The sequence below is a fragment of the Moschus berezovskii genome, chromosome 13, assembly GCF_049115385.1.
Source record: "Moschus berezovskii isolate FMDL1 chromosome 13, NW_MosBer_1.0, whole genome shotgun sequence".
Classification (NCBI taxonomy): domain Eukaryota; kingdom Metazoa; phylum Chordata; class Mammalia; order Artiodactyla; family Moschidae; genus Moschus; species Moschus berezovskii.
The window spans coordinates 73,746,861-73,765,193 of record NC_142472.1 but is presented as its reverse complement, the minus strand read 5'-3'; the positions used below and the strand labels follow the sequence as shown (position 1 = coordinate 73,765,193).

The following is an 18,333-nucleotide window of genomic DNA, read 5'->3' as shown; positions in this document are numbered from 1 at the left end:
GCTTTGCAAGGGTACCTCTGCTCGCGGACTTCAAGAACACTCAATGAGGTGTCGCCCAATACTGTCGTTGCTCCAGAAGACGTGAAAATGACAGAAAAGTGTAAGTGACTGCCTGGCTCGACATGCAGCTAGTGTCCCATAAGCTTGGCTCTTGAGTTAACTGGCCAATGAGTTACTACATCGTTAAGACTCCACGTATCTCTGAGCGGATCCCTTTAGGAGGACTGATGGATACGATCCGTGTACACCTGCCACGCTAACATTCTATTAAAAAAAATAATGTTATTTGTTTATTTCATTTTGGCTGTGCGGGGTCTTCGTTGCTGCTCAGCTTTTACCCAGTTGCGGCGAGTTGGGACTACTCTCTAATTGTGGCAGGCGGGCTTCTCTTGCGGAGCACGGGCTCCAGGCTACCAGGGCCTCAGCAGTTGCAGCTCCTGGCCCAGAGCACAGGCTCAATAGTTGTGGTGCTTAGATGCCCTGTAGTATGGTGGGATCTTCCCAGACCAGGGACCGAGCCCGTGTCCCTCACGTTGGCAGGCAGATTCTTTACTGCTGAGCCACCAGGGAAGCTCCCACCCTAACATTCTGAACGCCCAGCAGTTCCATGAGGTCCGACTCTCCCTGCCAGACTTTGCAACACAGCTCTTAACGTATAGAATCCCCCAGAAACAAACAGGAGCAATGCAGACCAAGATTTACAGGCATGTAAATCATGGCATTTTTTATAATGTTAAAAAAAATGAGAAGTTAAAAGCCGAACGCAATAGGCATGCAGTTCAATTAGTTCATGTCTCCATTAAGAACCATGCTTTTGAGGAACATCTGTTGACATGAAAAATATTCATGGTATAATGAGAAATCAGAAAGGTATAAAACAGAAGACACTATGAAATCATGTTTATTTCTTCTTCTTTTTTAATGGTTTTTCCCCTCTGGTCATATACATGCATGTGACTGAGAAGAACTAAAATAAAATACTGATAGTGACTGTTTCTGAGCAATGAGATCTTTTTTCTACCTCTGTATGTTGTTTAGTCACTCTCTTGTGTCCAACTCTTTTTCGAACCCACAGACTGCAGTCCACCCGGCTCCTCTGTCCATGGGATTTCCCAGACAAGAATACAGGAGTGGGTTGCCATTTCCTTCTCTAGGGGATCTTCCCAACCCAGAGACTGAACCCCTGCTTCCTGCTTGGCAGGCATATTCTTTACCACTGAGCCACCAGGAAAGCCTTACTACCTACCTTTGTATTCTTTTCTGTAATTTTCCAGTTTCATACAAAGCTCCTTTTCTAATAAAATATATTGTTTTAAGGAAGCAACTGTTAATTCTCACAAGAATACCCAGCGAAGCCAGTGCCAGTCCATTATATAAAAAGCTCCTTTTCTAATAAAATATATTGTTTTAAGGAAGCAACTGTTAATTCTCACAAGAATACCCAGCGAAGCCAGTGCCAGTCCATTATCTATTATTAATAAATGATAAATGTACAAAGTTCTTGTCCTTGCATGTGAATAATCATGGTTGAAAAAAAAATCTCTATGCCTTAGTCAATAACCTCTGGGCCAGAAGCTTTAAACCTCATGATCCGCATTAAAATTCACCATGTCAAAGCACTGCCTACTGTATTAAATACTGCTGATACTGATGCATGAAGAGGGAATTGATATCTGTTGAGAAGGTACTCTGGGCTGGGTGTTTATATATAGTGTTTTGCATAGGTCACTTCTAGACGAGGAAGGTGAAGTTCTAAGAGGTCAAATCACTGGTTCTGGTCACATGGCTAGTCAGTGATCAAAGTGGATGCAAACCTTCTCAGTCTGACCATAGGGTGAAAACTTCAGATGACACACACAGATATTAAAAAAAAAAAAAATCTTAAGATATTTTGCTAGTGCTCTGAATGTGTGGCCCAAATAATGACTTTTTGTTTCTCATCTTGCACCACAGCCTGAAAGAAGGGGAAGCTGGCTAAAGGAGGCAACGTGACAGAAAAGAGAAAGGCGAGGGAATAATCCACCTACAGGGAACACCTGAATCAACAGGCAATTTTTACGGTTACAGAAGCTAGCCTAGCCCTCTGCCCAGTGAGAGAAGAAGATGAGCTATTGATACCAGGCTCCATCAGTCTGCAAATCTCTCCCCCCTGCCTCCCCCAGCAAGGCCCTGCTCCTCCCTCCTACTCAGCCTGTGCGAATAACATCTCTCAATGGTGGTTTTTGGTGGTTGATTACAAAGCACGTGTCATGGATTCTAGAGAGGTTTAAAAAAAATTTTTTTTTATAATTTTTTATATTCTTGGCCATGCCTCATGGCATGTGGGATCTTAATTCCCTGACCAGGGATCAAACACGCGCCCCCTATATTAGAAGCACAGAGTCTTAACCACTGGACTGACAGGGAAGTACCTAGAGAGGTATTTTTAAAGATTAAAACTTTGCTTTAGAGAGGACATCAGACCTTAAAGATGATCTCTTTTCACTTTTTCCATTCAATAATAAATGTCTTTAGACATTTCGTAAGAAAGAGCTTACAGACTAGACATTGTGTCAAGCCTATCTTTCCATGCATCATCCAATTTAATTCCATCAGCAGATGAGTTCATAATCTTAATAACATCCTACACAGTTAGAACCTCACAATTAATTAGTGGTTCCATATCAAGTATCCCATTTGCTTCCCACAGTAAACCTTAAGGAAGGGGAGGGAGGTACTATCACCCCATTTTACAGATCAGGAGATTGAGGCACACTGCCACTTTGCCTGGCTTATTGGATTAGACAGCAGCTTCCTTGAAAGGCACAGAGGGGCTGACTCTGGCGGGGGCGCGGTGCCCACAAAAATTTTGAAACATAGCAACAATGTGTCCCTGGAAGACAGGATCCTGAAACAGGGTTTTCAGGTAGGGATGGGGTAATGAAACACTGGAGGTGAAGACAAACACAGTTTAGGTCTCACTGCTGCCTATGGAGAGCTCTGGGTGAATGGCTTCCGTCCCTAACTTTCCAGGAGGTCGTTCTTGATTATCCATCATGGAGAAGCCATAACAACCACATCTTAAGGTTCCCATGTGCCTTAGCTTATTACATCATATTAAGTTTTTGAGGTAGGCTTTGTAGATAATTTCGAAAATGAAGTTCGGAGGGGTGGAGGAACAGGTTAAGCTGACACAGCGAGTAAGCTGCCAGGTCCGGATTTCAAACCACATCACGTCACGTCCACCTCAGCTTCCTGGGCATGTATCTCATCCTGCATGTTGCCTGCCTACGTGTTCCTTAGTTCATCAATCTTTTGTTGTAGTTTTTTGAGGGCAGATGGCAAGCCTTATATTTCTTTGTAACCACCTCTCCTGCACTGAGCACAGCCACATGTACACAGTAGGTTCTCAATAAGCATCATATGTCAAATATCTGTTTGGGAGTAACAGATGTCATCAAGAGGGATTCTTTGGTACTCTGAATGTCAGGCTCTCTGCTGTACATAATTAAGACACGAGTGAGCACGAGATGTGTAATTTCTCCCAGCTCTGGCTTAATCAGGCATTCATTACCATGTCTGACTCTGTGTTACGTGGAAAGAACTGCTCAGTAAGCATCTTCTGTGATGAGGCCAGTCAGATACAGACAGACATCAAAGAGATTTCAGAAAAGGCACAAAGAAAGCCATCACATTCGTAGAGACAATGATCTGCATGGCGCACTGTTTCATCTGAGACTAGAGAACTTATAAGGTAAAGAGAGTGTCTGACCAATAAGGAGGAGAAGCTGGGTGCCAAGTGGGATCGGGGACCCTTAGACTCTCTCAAGAGTAAGGACACACCACGCTTCTGATCGGGGTCAGAGACAGAGGGAGGTACAGGGGTTTTTCTGGGAGAAGGAGTTTGCTTTGAAACCTCTTCAGCACAGCAATCATTTCACTGTGATGGCTATCACAGTCACTTCACTACCATCTTCACCGCCAGGCAAACCTAACACATACACATGCGATATACAACTTATTATCCTGCTGGGTCTCATTCCATTTGCCATCCCAACACCACATTAGTTTACAGCTTTGAAAACATAAAGGGCTCGAATGAATTCATTGAGATTGAAACTTTTATGACAGAGATTAGCTCAAGTACTTCTACGTTGACATTTGGTAACCTAAGCTAACAGTACCTACCCTATTTTATTGCCAAACCACACGTTGGTCATCATGATACGCTACTGAGAGGCAGGGTTTCTGACTTCCTTGTGTTCAAAAGTGCCACCTTCTCGTGAGCATTTAATCAACACCAAGCAAGAAGAGCAAATATCAATTCGGGGTACCTACATTTGTGTCCTCGTGGCTGTGGCCATTGGTCTCGACCAGCTCCTTGGTACCCTTCAACTGCAGGTTTAAAGAAAAAAAACAAAACAAAAACCCAAATGAATAAGCAAGCATATCTATTAAGTGCATATTATTGTGCTAACCCTGATTTATCTGAGGCTTCACTTCAGAAAACTTCCAACAAGAAAAAAAAACAGACGGAGCACATAATTCTAACAAGTCTTACTGAAACCAATTTGAGGCCAATATTTTAGGAAACTTGATGGCTGGCGAAAAAACAAATGGGCCTTGGCCATTACTTTTAAATAATAAGATCAGAAAGCAGTTTCATAGGCATAAAATGTATAAAATTGGTTCTTAAGAATAATAAATGATTTCATTTCCTCGTTGTATTGCTATTAATTTAAACCCTGCAGTGTTTGCAAGTTGCCGCCAGCTAAATGATGTTATACTAATGATTATTCGAGAGTGATGTATTTTCACTTGCTTTAATGCGCTGCAGCGCTACTGTACACGTCCTCCTAGGGAACCTATTCGAACGGCTGATGTGGTTTCTGGAGGCCTACAGGAAGATGCTCTGCTGCTTTTTGGAAAGGAAGAAATGGGACCTCATCTCCTTGGTCACCGAGGTATTAGAAGAAAAGCTGTTTCTCAGCTGAGATTTTTAACAGTGAACATCTGAAAATGCCCTTCTCTCTGTTCTCTCTCAGAAGGCTTAGGAATAATCAGTTATCGGGAGATTTCCCGGAAACCTTTAATTGGCATTTTTATTCTAGCCTGACTTGCAGCAAACACATGGAGACAAAGAACAAGCGCAAAGGTGAGCAGCCTTGCAGCTGTTTGCTGGTATTTCTTCCTGGCTTATGTGCTTAGGAAGCAGCATCTTCAGCACTCTTTTTAATGCCTAAAATAAAGCACTCATGGTGCGATATAAACGCTTAAAGTTTGAAAGGAAATAAATGCACCACCAACATGTTTGACTCAGACGTTGGTTCTTTTGGGCTCTGTGTACATGTCAGCAGGAAAGCTTCTTTGGTTTCTGCAAGGTGATCTCAGACTCTCAGCAAGAAAGCCACCTGCTCTCCAAGCCAAGAGCGGGGCTCTGCCAAAGCCATGGTGACATGAAGGGGCTGAGGATGGGGCAGCTGACTGTGGACCCGTGGAGCCGAAGAAGGCTCACTTCCATATCACCGTGCTTGAGAAAGAGACATTGTGTCCAGTGGTCCTCAGGGTAACACCACGGATGTTTCCGCACACAACAAGGAGGCGGCGGCGCGGGCACCGTGTGGGCGGCGTGAGAGGTCAAGTGCACCTCGGCAACAGCAAGATGAGCTGTGTCAGAGGGCACAAAGGGGCTGCAAAACCCCCCTCTGCTTTCCGATCTGAGAGTTTTCTTTCCATAGGCGACCCTCACCATCTCCCTCACTGCTCATCCTGCCTTCTAACTTGCGCTTCCGGGAGTTAAGAGCAGGGCTGGCTCAGGAGAAGGTTTTGCTGTTTTTGCAGTGGAAGGAATGGACTCTATTTAAAGCCCTGTCCCACCTTCACACGTTTCCCAGCACAAACACACCCATTGCTCTCCTTCTTCTGCTTAATAAATTCCATTGTCCTGCTTCGTGTTACCCTCACTCTGCTGTGTGTGTGTGTGTGTGATCTCACTCCCCATTTGCCTGCTATGTGTGTGTGTGTCTGATCTCACTCCCCATTTGCCTGCTCTCTACTGTGGGATCCACACATGTTGTCCTGGCCTGGGGTGGCAGGCTGGCTGCTCTGCCCTCACCAGCCTACCCCCGTCTACTCCGGAGCTGCTGCTCACCTTGAGATGGAGAGGTTGGCATCATGTCTGAGGATACCTAGGCTTAAGTACAGGGTGTCGAAGAGTGAGTGTTAGTCGCTCAGTCGTGTCCGACTCTTTGCGACCTTGTGGACTGTAACCGCCAGGCTCTGCTGTCCATGGGATTCTCCAGACAAGAATCCTGGAGTGGGTTGCCATGCCCTCCTCCAAGGGATCTTCCCAGCCCAGGGATTGAACCTGGGTCTTTCGCAATGCAGGCAGATTCTTTATCATCTGAGCCACCAGGGAAGCCCATGCAGAGGTAGGCGTGTTTCTAATTGTATGCGCGTGTGTGGGTGGGGACTATAGGGAACAGAAGGAATATGTCCACTGCCTGCTCTCATCTCTAAGATGACAGATGCGGGCACCAGGCGAGGGGCTCTTGGGGAAAACAGCCTGGTGGAGACAAGAGCGGCCAATGGACCCTCTTAGACTTAGGTATTCTTGGGGCCTTTGCTTGAAAAAGAGCCACCCCGTTAGCACAGCAGATTTTAAAGTGCTTCCTCTCCAGTTGTACTTCCTAGGTCTTCAATGATTTTAGTTGTTCTGAATCTCTTTCACGCTACCCATTTATCCTTTTATTTTTAAGGAATGGGGAATGAAGTGTGATGCTTCGCCAAAGCTTATATGTGCTCACTGCTCTTTAAAAACGCATGTCATGACAAGGATACAGCAATGTGATATGCAAAACTTAGCGTCTATTTTTATGATGGGATTTGGACTTCAAATCAACATAAAGGATTGGAGTCCTTTAGAAGAAGAGGAATTCACCCCTCCTCATCCCAGTAAATCAAAGAGACAGAGAAAGAAAACACAAAACAACAGAGCTCAGAGTCATGTATGTTTGATCAGGTGCAAATCTGGACCAAATCTGCTCCAATTTGTTGGAAGCTTTTTCATAATGCAAAGGAAGAAAGAACAGAACAGAAAAGGGACTTCAGGTCTCTCAGACAGTAGGTCACTGTGATTTAGTCATCAATATTTCCTGCTTCAATCTAACTTCTCCAAAATCACACACAGTCAGACTCAGGCTACGTTACTGAATCTGTCTTAATCATATAACGATAATGATTAGTTTAAGAAAGTATTTTCCTCCAAAGCTAAAAAAGCTTATGAACTATCCAATACCTTCAAGGTTCTCTCACAATTCACTGATACTTTTAGAGGAATGTGACTGGAAATATATTTTCTTGATTTCAAACCATTAAAAAGGTAAAAAATCATTTGTACAGTGACTGAGTCACAGTGGACTAGGGTCATACATCCCCAACTTCATAGTTTTTTTTTTTTTTTAATCACTTTTGAAGTGATTTATGTTGTACAAAGGACCTCCTCATATACCATGGTAAGTGAAAATTTTAAAGCAACCTAAATTGACTACCTGCAAAGGGTTGGGGCTACTACATGTGATTTTTCCCCCTTCCATTTGCCATTCATTACTTCATGGGCAGCCTCTGAAGGCCAGAAATAGGAAAGTATTTCAGGAACTTGCCTGGCTTCTCCTGTGTAGATAACTAGGCTTAGATTTCACTCAGCTGCCAAACAATCCATCTTACCCTGCTGTAAGACAATACTTTCAAATCCACTTATCAATGTCAGGCCACACTTTAGTATCAGAGAAAGCCAGGATGAAATGATCAGATTTACAAACTTCGTATAAAAGGTCTGTTGCTCACCCTGGTTAGATAAGTGCCCTGATGCACTTATCAGGGGAGAGTTTTGTGGGTTTTTTTTTTAATGTTGCTATGAATCAGTCATTTTTATTCAGATGTCTGCAGGAGGACCACGGGCTATGCTAAACTCATTTTCCTCATGATTAGACTTAAGACGAAACTAGCTGCTTGCTTTGAAATTTATCTGCATCACCAATGTTTTAAAACTTAATCAAAATTCATTTGTCTTCTGGCAGAAAGTTTCACAGATCGCTGGAAGGCTTGGGTGGCCTAAGAGGTACCAAAGTGAGAACAGAGATGCTGGAGATGAGATTAAAAATCCCATGCAGCAAAGCTGCTGGGAGGTTGGGATGGTCCAGGCTAATCCTACTGCAGATTAACTTCAGCCAGTGTTTGCACATGTGTCAAACACGGGGAAGCGCATGTTTGTGTTTGAACTGATTTGCGGATCGGAGCCGTGGCTTTCACTTACTTGTTCCTGGAGGACTTTGAGTAATGCTTGTGTGTGTGACTGTTCCTCCTTTGCTTGCTCCAGTTCTGACTTTTTGTTGTTCAGCTCCTCCTGGATGGTCAGCAATTGCTGTGAAATTAAAGGATGTTTACGATAAGATAGCAGGCCAACTGGAATACTATAAGATAATCAGAACTTCCATTCCAAAACACAAGAGAAAATTTTGTACGTGCCTTAAAGTGTAACCTGGACTTCAGCTGACTTTTTAAAATGTGCATTTCACCCCCTCCATCGTGTAACGAGCATGCAGTTAACGTCACAGTCTCAGGCTGTTGGTGACACTGATGCACAATGCTTGTGTCAGTGTTTGTGAAAGCACCTTTGTTTCCCTTTGAACAGATGCACATTTATAAAAATAACGCATGTTAGGTAGGAAGTTAGCCATGAGCAACCAGGGGTGCCCTAGCCAGAAAGGATGCAAGCTGATCTCTAAACCCCAACCCAGAGGCACCCAGGAGAGCTCACAGACATGCTGCAAAATAACCAGACTTTTCCACCTCCTGAACATGTGCCCTAGGCACACAGGGGATACAAACTAACCACAGGGGCCTCCTCTAGTAAGCTTGGCAGCAAGGAGCCCATTAAGGGTTCGTGAATATTCTACACATATATGCATCTTATTGTAACAGACTCAATTATGAGAAGACATACACAGTAGAACCTGCTTGTAATATAACTTGCGATTGTCAATCAGCCTTGAGCCTATGCCTATCTGCATTCCCTTTCATTGATTGGTGCTGGGTACAAGCCCTCTTTTGCACAGGGCACAACCAAAGGAGGAGGCAGGAAGTATAAAAAGCGGGAAGACAGGAGGTATTGTGAGAGGACTACGACTCCTTTATGGTTGGCCGGCTGCTGTGTCTTGGGGACGACCTCTCTAATAAAAGATCTGCTTCCTTGAGTTGTAACTTGTCTGTTGTTTTCAACCCTTTAGTCCGTCGTTCCAAATGTTTGTTGTAACAAGATAAGAACCAAGGAAGAGAAATAAACCAACTTGACATGCACAATCATGGTAAGAAACGAAAACATTGATAGCTGAAGAGATTACATTAAAAAAAAACAAACAAACACTTGAAATAATTAGTCCATGTCCAAAGTTACATCAGTTTACATTGGACCCTAGAGCTAACTTTAGAGTAGCTCTGTAAAGCTGCTTCGCCAGGTGGCTGGGACCACAAACAAGACTTTTACTTTCTCTGTTATGACGGTGATGTTTTATTAGATCAGCAGGACTCAGGTCCAAACTGCAATCAATATATCAGCCAAGAAAACTGCTGATATGAGCTGTCAAAACACTCAGCTATGGCCTGCACTGCTATTTGGAAGCAGAGCACTGAAGGCATTGCTGGAAGCTTGAGCGGTCCTCACCCCCATCAACTGTAACTCACGCAGAGGCTCACCCGGCCTGCCAGGAGGATGGGGCTGCCCAGCACTAACTCTCTGCAACACGGTTCTCTGTTAATGTATACACAGGCTGGAGAGCACATTCAAGAGTTTCCAAACAGGCCCTGGAAACAGTGCGTCTATTCAGAGCTTCTTGACAACAGAGGGCTAGTTTGCAAAGACAAATGTGTGTGTCTTCTGCTCCCGCACAAAACAAGTGGTGCCCTAATGACATGGAAATGTCAGTGCGCAGTCATCTCCACGCCAGGCTGCTGCTGCTGGGGCTTGACAAGCTGGCTGCAGAGCTGCCTGGCCAGGTCTAAACTACCACGGCTGGAATCAACACTGGCACCGGATTCCTGGTGCTTAAACCTACCAACTGGAAGGATTAAATCAAATCTTCAAATCCGCTAGTTTAGGGGGTACGTTGAAGACAGGAAACGCTCAGAAAAACACACTGTGTCTTAACCCCTGGGTTTGCTCATCCTGGCCCCTCACCTGGTGCGGGATATAGATTTAAACATAAACAGTGGTTTCCCTGCAGTTTTGAAAGCACTCAGTGCTTCTTATTTCACCACCTGCCCCTATCATACATTGCCCATATGAGGCAATACACACAGCCCACACGGGCTCCCTTTAGACGTTATGTGGTTTAATTGCGCACCGATTGATTACAGAGCAGAAACCAGGGGGCCATATTGTACTCTGGCACCATGACAAGTAACGAAAATGACCCTTTCCAAATGGTGGGGAATGACCCTGTTTCCTTATTCTCATTCACGACCAGCCCCAGAATGGTTCTGAAGGGATCTGGTGCTCTGACTTCCATGATGCTCAGTGGGTTTGTGTCATTAGACAATTTCGAATCCAATCCTGAAACCTCCTTTAAAAATGAGCCGAAGAGAGGACAGGGAATTCTCTTCAACAGCTCCTGTTCACTCACTGCTGTAAGCGAAGCAGCAAAATTTAGAAACAACGGATGTCTGGCTGAAGGGGACTGGCCACGCTAAGGATGGTGCCCCTGGACAATGGAAAACCAGGCAGCCATTAAAAATGAAGTTGCACAAGAGTCTCTGGACACAGAAGAAATTCATAATATACTGTTCCCTGCAGGAAAAGTTGAGTCATGAAAGGGTTTCACTGAATTTTGCAAAACAAAACAGGATCTGGATACTGTCTGTGGGTGAGTAGGTTCGTGTACCTTTCTGTTAGTCTGGCTTATAATTTTCTGGTAAGTCTGTAAGGAGCAGACACTGCTTTAGTAACAACAACAAAAAAAAGCAAGTGAACTTAATTAAGGTTGAGGAAACGACAAAGAGGAAAACTACTTGGACACAACTCTCAGTTGTCATTACCAACACTGTGAATAAATCAGAGGGGAAGCGAGAACTCTACTGCAGTCTGCCATTTCACCCACACATTACAACACTGCTTCATTCAAAACATGACTGTCTGCATGTATGCACACGCACACATGTACACACACACACACACACACACACACACACACACACACACTCCCTTTCCTGCACCTCACTTCCCAGGTTAGCATCTATCTTATCTCATTCTTCCGTGGAATCATGCTATTGACACTGTAATTCCAATTTAATTTTTTAAATTAAAAAGTGTGATTCCAAGGAGTCATCTGCATTTCCTTCTCTTCTCATATGTAGGCAACTGTTTTCAATGGTTTCTTTTTTATTTGAATGTGTTTTTCTAAAATATATACTGTTGTGAGTATGCAATTGCATGTAAGTGCCTGTGCCATATTTCTTGTTTACTATGTCTTTTCAGTTCAGTTCAGTTCAGTCGCTCAGTCGTGTCCAACTCTTTGCGACCCCATGAATCAACAGCACGCCAGGCCTCCCTGTCCATCACCAACTCCCGGAGTTCACTCAAACTCATGAGTCGGTGATGCCATCCAGCCATCTCATTCTCTGTCGTCCCCTTCTCCTCCCGCCCCCAATCCCTCCCAGCATCAGAGTCTTTTCCAGTGAGTCAACTCGTCGCATGAGGTGGCCAAAGTATTGCAGTTTCAGCTTTAGCATCAGTCCTTCCAATGAACACCCAGGTCTGATCTCCTTCAGAATGGACTGGTTGGATCTCCTTGCAGTCCAAGGGATTCTCAAGAGTCTTCTCCAACACCACAGTTCAAAAGCATCAATTCTTCGGCGATCAGCTTTCTTCACAGTCGAACTCTCACATCCATACATGACCACTGGAAAAACCATAGCCTTGACTAGATGGACCTTTGTTGGCAAAGTAATGTCTCTGCTTTTTAATATGCTGTCTAGGTTGGTCATAACTTTCCTTCCAAGGAGTAAGCGTCTTTTAATTTCATGGCTGCAATTAGCATCCACAGTGATTTTGGAGCCCCCCCCAAAATAAAGTCTGACACTGTTTCCACTGTTTCCCCATCTATTTCCCACGAAGTGATGGGACCAGATGCCATGATCTTAGTTTTCTGAATGTTGAGCTTCAAGCCAACTTTTTCACTCTCCTCTTTCACTTTCACTAAGCACTATTCTTTTAAGATAACCATGTTGATATGTATATATCTCTAACTCCTGCCTCTGGTGGCTCCGTAATAGTTTATGGGGTATGTCCACCCAGTTACACCTATTCTACTCTCCTGGTGAAGCCCACTCAGATCACCCCCATTTCTTGCCCTCAGGCAGGGCTGCAGTGGGAGATGCTGGCACTTGTCCCTCTGGACCTGAGGGAGACTTTCCCTGGTGTGTATCCAGCAGTGGATCTGCTGGTTCACAGGATGTGCTTGAGAAGTCCACTGCCAAAGCGGCTTTACAAAATGGCTGTACAGTCTGCCCACTCACCAGCGCTGGATGAGTTACTGTGTCCACACTTTACCTAGCTTTCTAACACCTGTCAGTCTAATAATATCAAGATTCTTTATCTTTTAAAATCGTCTTATACTTTCTCTGATCCCCTGTGATTTTAAGCTTTACTTCCACATGTACAAGCTGGGTTTAGAAAAGGCAGAGAAACCAGAGATCAAATTGCCAACATCCTCTGGATCACAGAAAAAGCAAGAGAATTCCAGAAAAACATCTACTTTTGCTTCACTGACTATGCAAAAGTCTGTGTGGATCACAACTGTGGAAAATTCTTAAACAGATGGAAATATCAGACCACCTTGCCTGTCTCCTCGGAAACCTATAAGGGGGTCAAGAAGCAAGAGTTAGAACCGGACATGGAACAATGGACTGTTTCAAATGGGAAAGCAGTACGACAAGGCTGTGTATTGTCACCCTGCTTATTTAACTTACATATGGAGTATATCACACAAAATGCTGCACTGGATGAATCTCAAGCTGGAATCAGGACTGCTAGGAGTCCTGATATCAACAGCCTCAGATATGCAGATGATACTATTCTAGCGGCAGAAAGTGAAGAGGAACTAAAGAGCCTTTTGATGAAGGTGAAAGAGGAGAGTGAAAAAACTGGCTTAAAACTCAACATTCAGAAAACTAAGATCATGACATCTGGTCCCATCAGTTCATGGCAAATAGAAGGGGAAAGAAGTATAAACAGTCACAGGCTTTACTTTCTTGGACTCCAAAATCACTGCGGATGGTGACTGTAGCCATGGAATTAAAAGATGACTGCTCCTTGGAAGGAAAGCTATGGCAAACCTAGACAGCATATTAAAAAGCAGAGACATCACTTTGCTGACAAAGATTCATATAGCCAAAGCTATGGTTTTTCCAGTAGTCATGTATGGATACAACACTTGGACCATAAAAAAGGCTGAAGAATTGATGGACCATAAACATGGATATGACAGTTGATGGATATAAAGCTCTGAAGAATTGATGCTTTTGAATTGTGGTGCTGTAGAAGACTCTTGAAAGTCCCTTGGACTGCAAGGAGATCTAACAAGTAAATCCCAAAGGAAATCAATCGTAAGTATTCACGGGAAGAACTGATCCTGAAGTTCTAATACTTTGGCCACCTGATCTGAAGAGCCGATTCACTGGAAAAGACCCTGATGCTGGGGAAGATTGAAGGCAAAAGGAGAAGAGGGTGGCAGAGGATGTGATGGTTAGATAGCATCACTGACTCTACGGAAATAAATTTGAGCAAACTCCAGGAGATAGTGAAGGACAGGGAAGACTGGTATGCTGCAGTCCATGGGGTCTCAAAGAGTTGGACATGACTTACTGATTGAACACACACACACACAGTGTGTATATGTCAATGCTACTCTCTAAGTTTGTCCCAGCCTCCCCTTCCTTGCCTGTGACCACATGTCTGTTCTCTACGGCTGAGTCTCTATTCCTGCCATACAAAAAGGTTCATCTGTACCATTTTTCATAAAAAGCAGAGATATTACTTTGCTGAGGGTTTTTCCAGTAGTCATGTATGGATGTGAGAGTTGGACTGTGAAGAAAGCTGAGTGCAGAAGAATTGATGCTTTGAACTGTGGTGTTGGAAAAGACTCTTGAGAGTCCCTTGGACTGTAAGGAGATCCAACCAGTCCATCCTAAAGGAGATCAGTCCTGAATATTCATTGGAAGGACTGATGCTGAAGCTCCAATACTTTGGCCACCTGATGTGAAGAGCTGACTCACTGGAAAAGACCCTGATCCTGGGAAAGATGGAAGGCAGGAGAAGGGGACGACAGGCGATGAGATGGTTGGATGGCATCACTGATTCGATGGACATGAGTTCGTGCAGGCTCTGGAGTTGGTGATGGACTGGGAAGCCTGGAGTGCTGCAGGCAACGGGGTAGCATAGAGTCGGACACAACTGAGTGACTGGACTGAATTGCGCCGTTTTTGCGGATTCCATATATGTGCAGTAATATATGATATTTCTCTCTTCTGACTTACTTCACTCTGTATGACAGACTCTAGGTTCATCCACATCACTGCAAAGGACCCAGTTTTGTTCCTTTTCATGACCGAGTAGCATTCCACTGTATATATGTACCACATCTTCTTCATCCATTCATCTGTTGGTGGACACTGAGGTTGCTTCCATGTCCTGACTATTGTAAACAGTGTTGCAATGAACACTTAAGTCAACTTAAAGAATGCTTTTAGGCTAAAATCAAACCATTTGATGACTTATAATGCAGAAAAGAGCTGCACCCTCTAGGTAGATAGGACCCCTCACTAAGGCACGTGGTTGGGCAGTGGAGTAGGGGCTTATTCTCATTCCCACTGACTCATTTGGCCTGCTGTCCTGTTCGGGGCAAAGCCTGCACAACTATTTGCAGTAGTTTTGGGTTCTTCCTCAATAAAGACCCCCTCCAAACATCCAAGCAAAGTTAGTTTTCTTTCATCTTCCCAAAGCACTTTTACATGACATATTACAGTTCATAGGAATGAGCCAGCTAGACTACATCCACCAAGGGTAGAGGCCATAACTGGGTTCCCTCTAACATAGAGTAGGCGTTGAATGAGTGAATGAGTAGCGGTAAATGAATGTTTGCTCTGCTTCCCCAATTCTATGAGGTTAAGCCATAATCTAGCAAAACACAAAACAAAGCAAAAAACCACACACACACACACACACACACACACACACACCAAACTAAAACAAGCTCAGTAACAAAAGCTACTTGATCTATCACTGGGTAACTTATTGTTCCAGACATATGGATATATGAAAGCTTCAGAGGAAAACAGCAGTTCCACTAAGGCATTCTGACTCATTACTCTCGAAGTAACAGATACTCCTTAAGTTATAGGGGAATATTTCTTAAAAGTCTAAGGAAGCCCAATCAGTGAATTTATAATTATGTAGTTTCTTTCCCAAGCCCCACCGAAAAGCAAACAAATAAACCAAAATCGCCACTAGGAAAAAAAAAAAATCAACACATCCCTAGACTACTGTCTGCATTCTTTCAAACCGTTTCTTTTGTTTACAAAACATCAACTCATGAACCTAATATTTATGTATTCCAAACAGTGGTAATTCAGAACTGCTATTCTTTATTTGACTAGATGCCCTATAAAAACAATGAGATAGTCTGCAACTAGATAATTTAAGTCAGGCTTTCTGGGTCTTTTTTCTCTTCAAATTTATGAAACTGTATAATGTTCTTTCCGGTTTGAATTTTTAAGTACCAAAGTGCCTCAATTACAGAAGTTCACATGCAGCAAGAACTTAATCAGAAGAGCCTTTCGGTTGGACTGGCTGACTGCAGCATAATTTTAATTTAACACTGGAGAGTGTGGCATTAAACAGATGCACTATTACATTTTTTGGTGGTTACAATTGACTGTGTTCCAATTAGACAATTATCCATATGCCAATCAAGTGCAAACACTCGGGCGGACAGTAACAGGTAAATAAATGCGGTACCTGACATGTCTTGATGTTTCCAGGCCACTGATTTAATAGGATCATTTGTAATGCTCTTTGGGGATGTAGACTTCGGTGTATAATGGGTCTTTCTCTCTGACAAATTCAAAGAGCATTACAAATGTTATTTGGAGCCCCAGAATAAGTGAGGTCACATTTCCATTTTTATAGATGGGCGAATCATGGGCGCCCAGAGGTTAAGTCATGGACCTGAAGCCATGGTGTCTCGCAAAGACCTACCGTTTGCCCAACTCAATTTCCCTGCTTCAAACTGCACTTTCTACCCTGGCAACCACATCGAACCCTCAATATGAGATGGAAATGAGGATGTGCCAGGTTTAAAACCCTCCTAGCAAGGACTTCCACCTAGGCGTTCACTCTTTTCCACTTACCAGTGAGGCTGTTGGGGATGTGCCTTTTATGTACCTTCTGTGGGCAGTGTGGTGGATTTCACTTTCCTTTCAAAACGGTATAACTCTCTCCTTGTCCTTTGTGCTTATGTTTTATACTTTTGTCACTAAGTTGAAGTCTATATAAATAAAAGACAGTATAAGGTTGCTGCTGCTGCTAAGTCGTGTCCGACTCTGTGCGACCCCATAGACGGCAGCCCACCAGGCTCCCCTGTCCCTGGGATTCTCCAGGCAAGAACACTGGAGTGGGTTGCCATTTCCTTCTCTAATGCGTGAAAGTGAAAAGTGAAAGTGAAGTCGCTCAGTTGTGTCCGACTCTTCATGACCCCATGGACTGCAGCCTTCCAGGCTCCTCTGGCCATGGAATTTTCCAGGCAAGAGTACTGGGGTGGGTTGCATTGCCTTCTCCAAAATAGAAGGTTAGATCCCATGAAAATCATGGACTACTGTGCGAATTCATGGTAGGAAGTACACCAGCAATGTCTGATGATGAGCTGTTGTTGTTTGTTGAGTCGCTCAGTCGTGTCCAACACTTTGTGACCCCATGGGCTGCAGCATGGGGCTCAGGGACAGGGCTCCCCTGTCCTTCTCTATCTCCTGGAACTTACTCAAACTCAGGTCCATTGAGTCAATGATGTCATTCAACCATCTCATCCTGTTGTCCCCTTCTCCTCCGGTCCTCAATCTTTCCCAGCCTCGGGGTCTTTTCCAATGAGTCGAATGATAAGCTGACACTCACAGAACTGTGATACCTCGGGAATCTTTGGCAGGACTGGTGAGCTGCTGGGGCATGGAGGTGGTGGTTGGCGTGAAACTGAGAGGATCCCTAAATGGAACACTGATGTTGTATCTTCCATGGTGGTGGTGGAGCACGTTCTAAATTTACAGTGGTGGCAAGTCACATGAATTTATGCCACGAGGTAGACACACACTGACAGTGGCCGCCAATCACACACACAAGGCTCTGCCTGAAGGCGGACACAGCTAACAGTGTTCCTGACAAAGGAGAGAGGCCCGGATCGGGGGAAGGACAGGCAGTCACCACCTGGCACCTTCAACGTTTGCTTTTCTCCTTGGGAGAAGAAAAAAAAAAAAGAAGATGGAATTGAACTAGCTTGAATTAGACTACTCCAAATTTATTCTAGTTTACAATGTCACTTGCTTTGGACTTCCCTGGTGGTACAGTGGGTAAGAATCTGCCTACCAATGCGGGGGACATGGGTTCAGTCCCTGGTCCGGGAGCAGCAAAGCCTGGGGGCCACAACTAGTGACCCGCACACCCGAGAGCCTGGGCTCCACAACAAGAGAGGCCTCTGCAATGAGAAGCCTGCGCACCACGAAAAAGAGCAGCCCCTGCTCGTCGCAGCTAGAGAAAGCCTGTGCAGCCTCAAAGACCCAGAAGAGTCAAAAATAAATAAATGAATAAAATTTTTAATATGTCATCTGCTTCTCCCTGCGGATGAAAGTACACTTCGATTTACCGTAAGACCCAAGGGTGATGAAGACCGTGGCTGGGTATATCCACCCCAGCACCTCCCTCTCCTTCCAGCTCGGTGACCCCGGGGGAGAAACATCTCTCGCGAGAGCCCCACCATTCAGATGACTGATAACAGGAATACCGGATCACAGAAATGAAATTGTGCTCCGAGCCTAATATCCTATTACACCAGGCTATACATATTTAATTCCTTGGGTCTTTCCTCATAAATCAATTCCTTCAGGCCCTTAATCTCGTCAATATCTTTTCTGATATTGAATTTTAAATGCCACTCTCATTGCTAGGCAGAAAGGCAATCTCTTGCTCGTGATGGGATCAGGCTTCATTTACAACCGAGAGATGCTTGGAGTCTGGTGCTGTTCCCTGACCCCGCTGTC

General features: G+C 44.2%; 1 protein-coding gene across 2 annotated transcripts in view; it reads right to left on the bottom strand.

Annotated features, from left to right (window-relative positions):
• The window catches only part of ENOX1 (ecto-NOX disulfide-thiol exchanger 1), a 688,766-nt gene that overhangs the window by 68,816 nt on the left and 601,617 nt on the right, over window positions 1–18,333 (bottom strand). For both annotated transcript variants that reach the window (XM_088842775.1, XM_055426042.2), the window contains 2 exons: window positions 8,294–8,401; window positions 4,318–4,374 (listed from right to left, as the gene is read on the bottom strand). In XM_088842775.1, coding sequence (XP_088698901.1) covers window positions 4,318–4,374; window positions 8,294–8,401 — 165 coding nt within the window. The remainder of the gene's footprint in view (window positions 1–4,317; window positions 4,375–8,293; window positions 8,402–18,333) is intronic.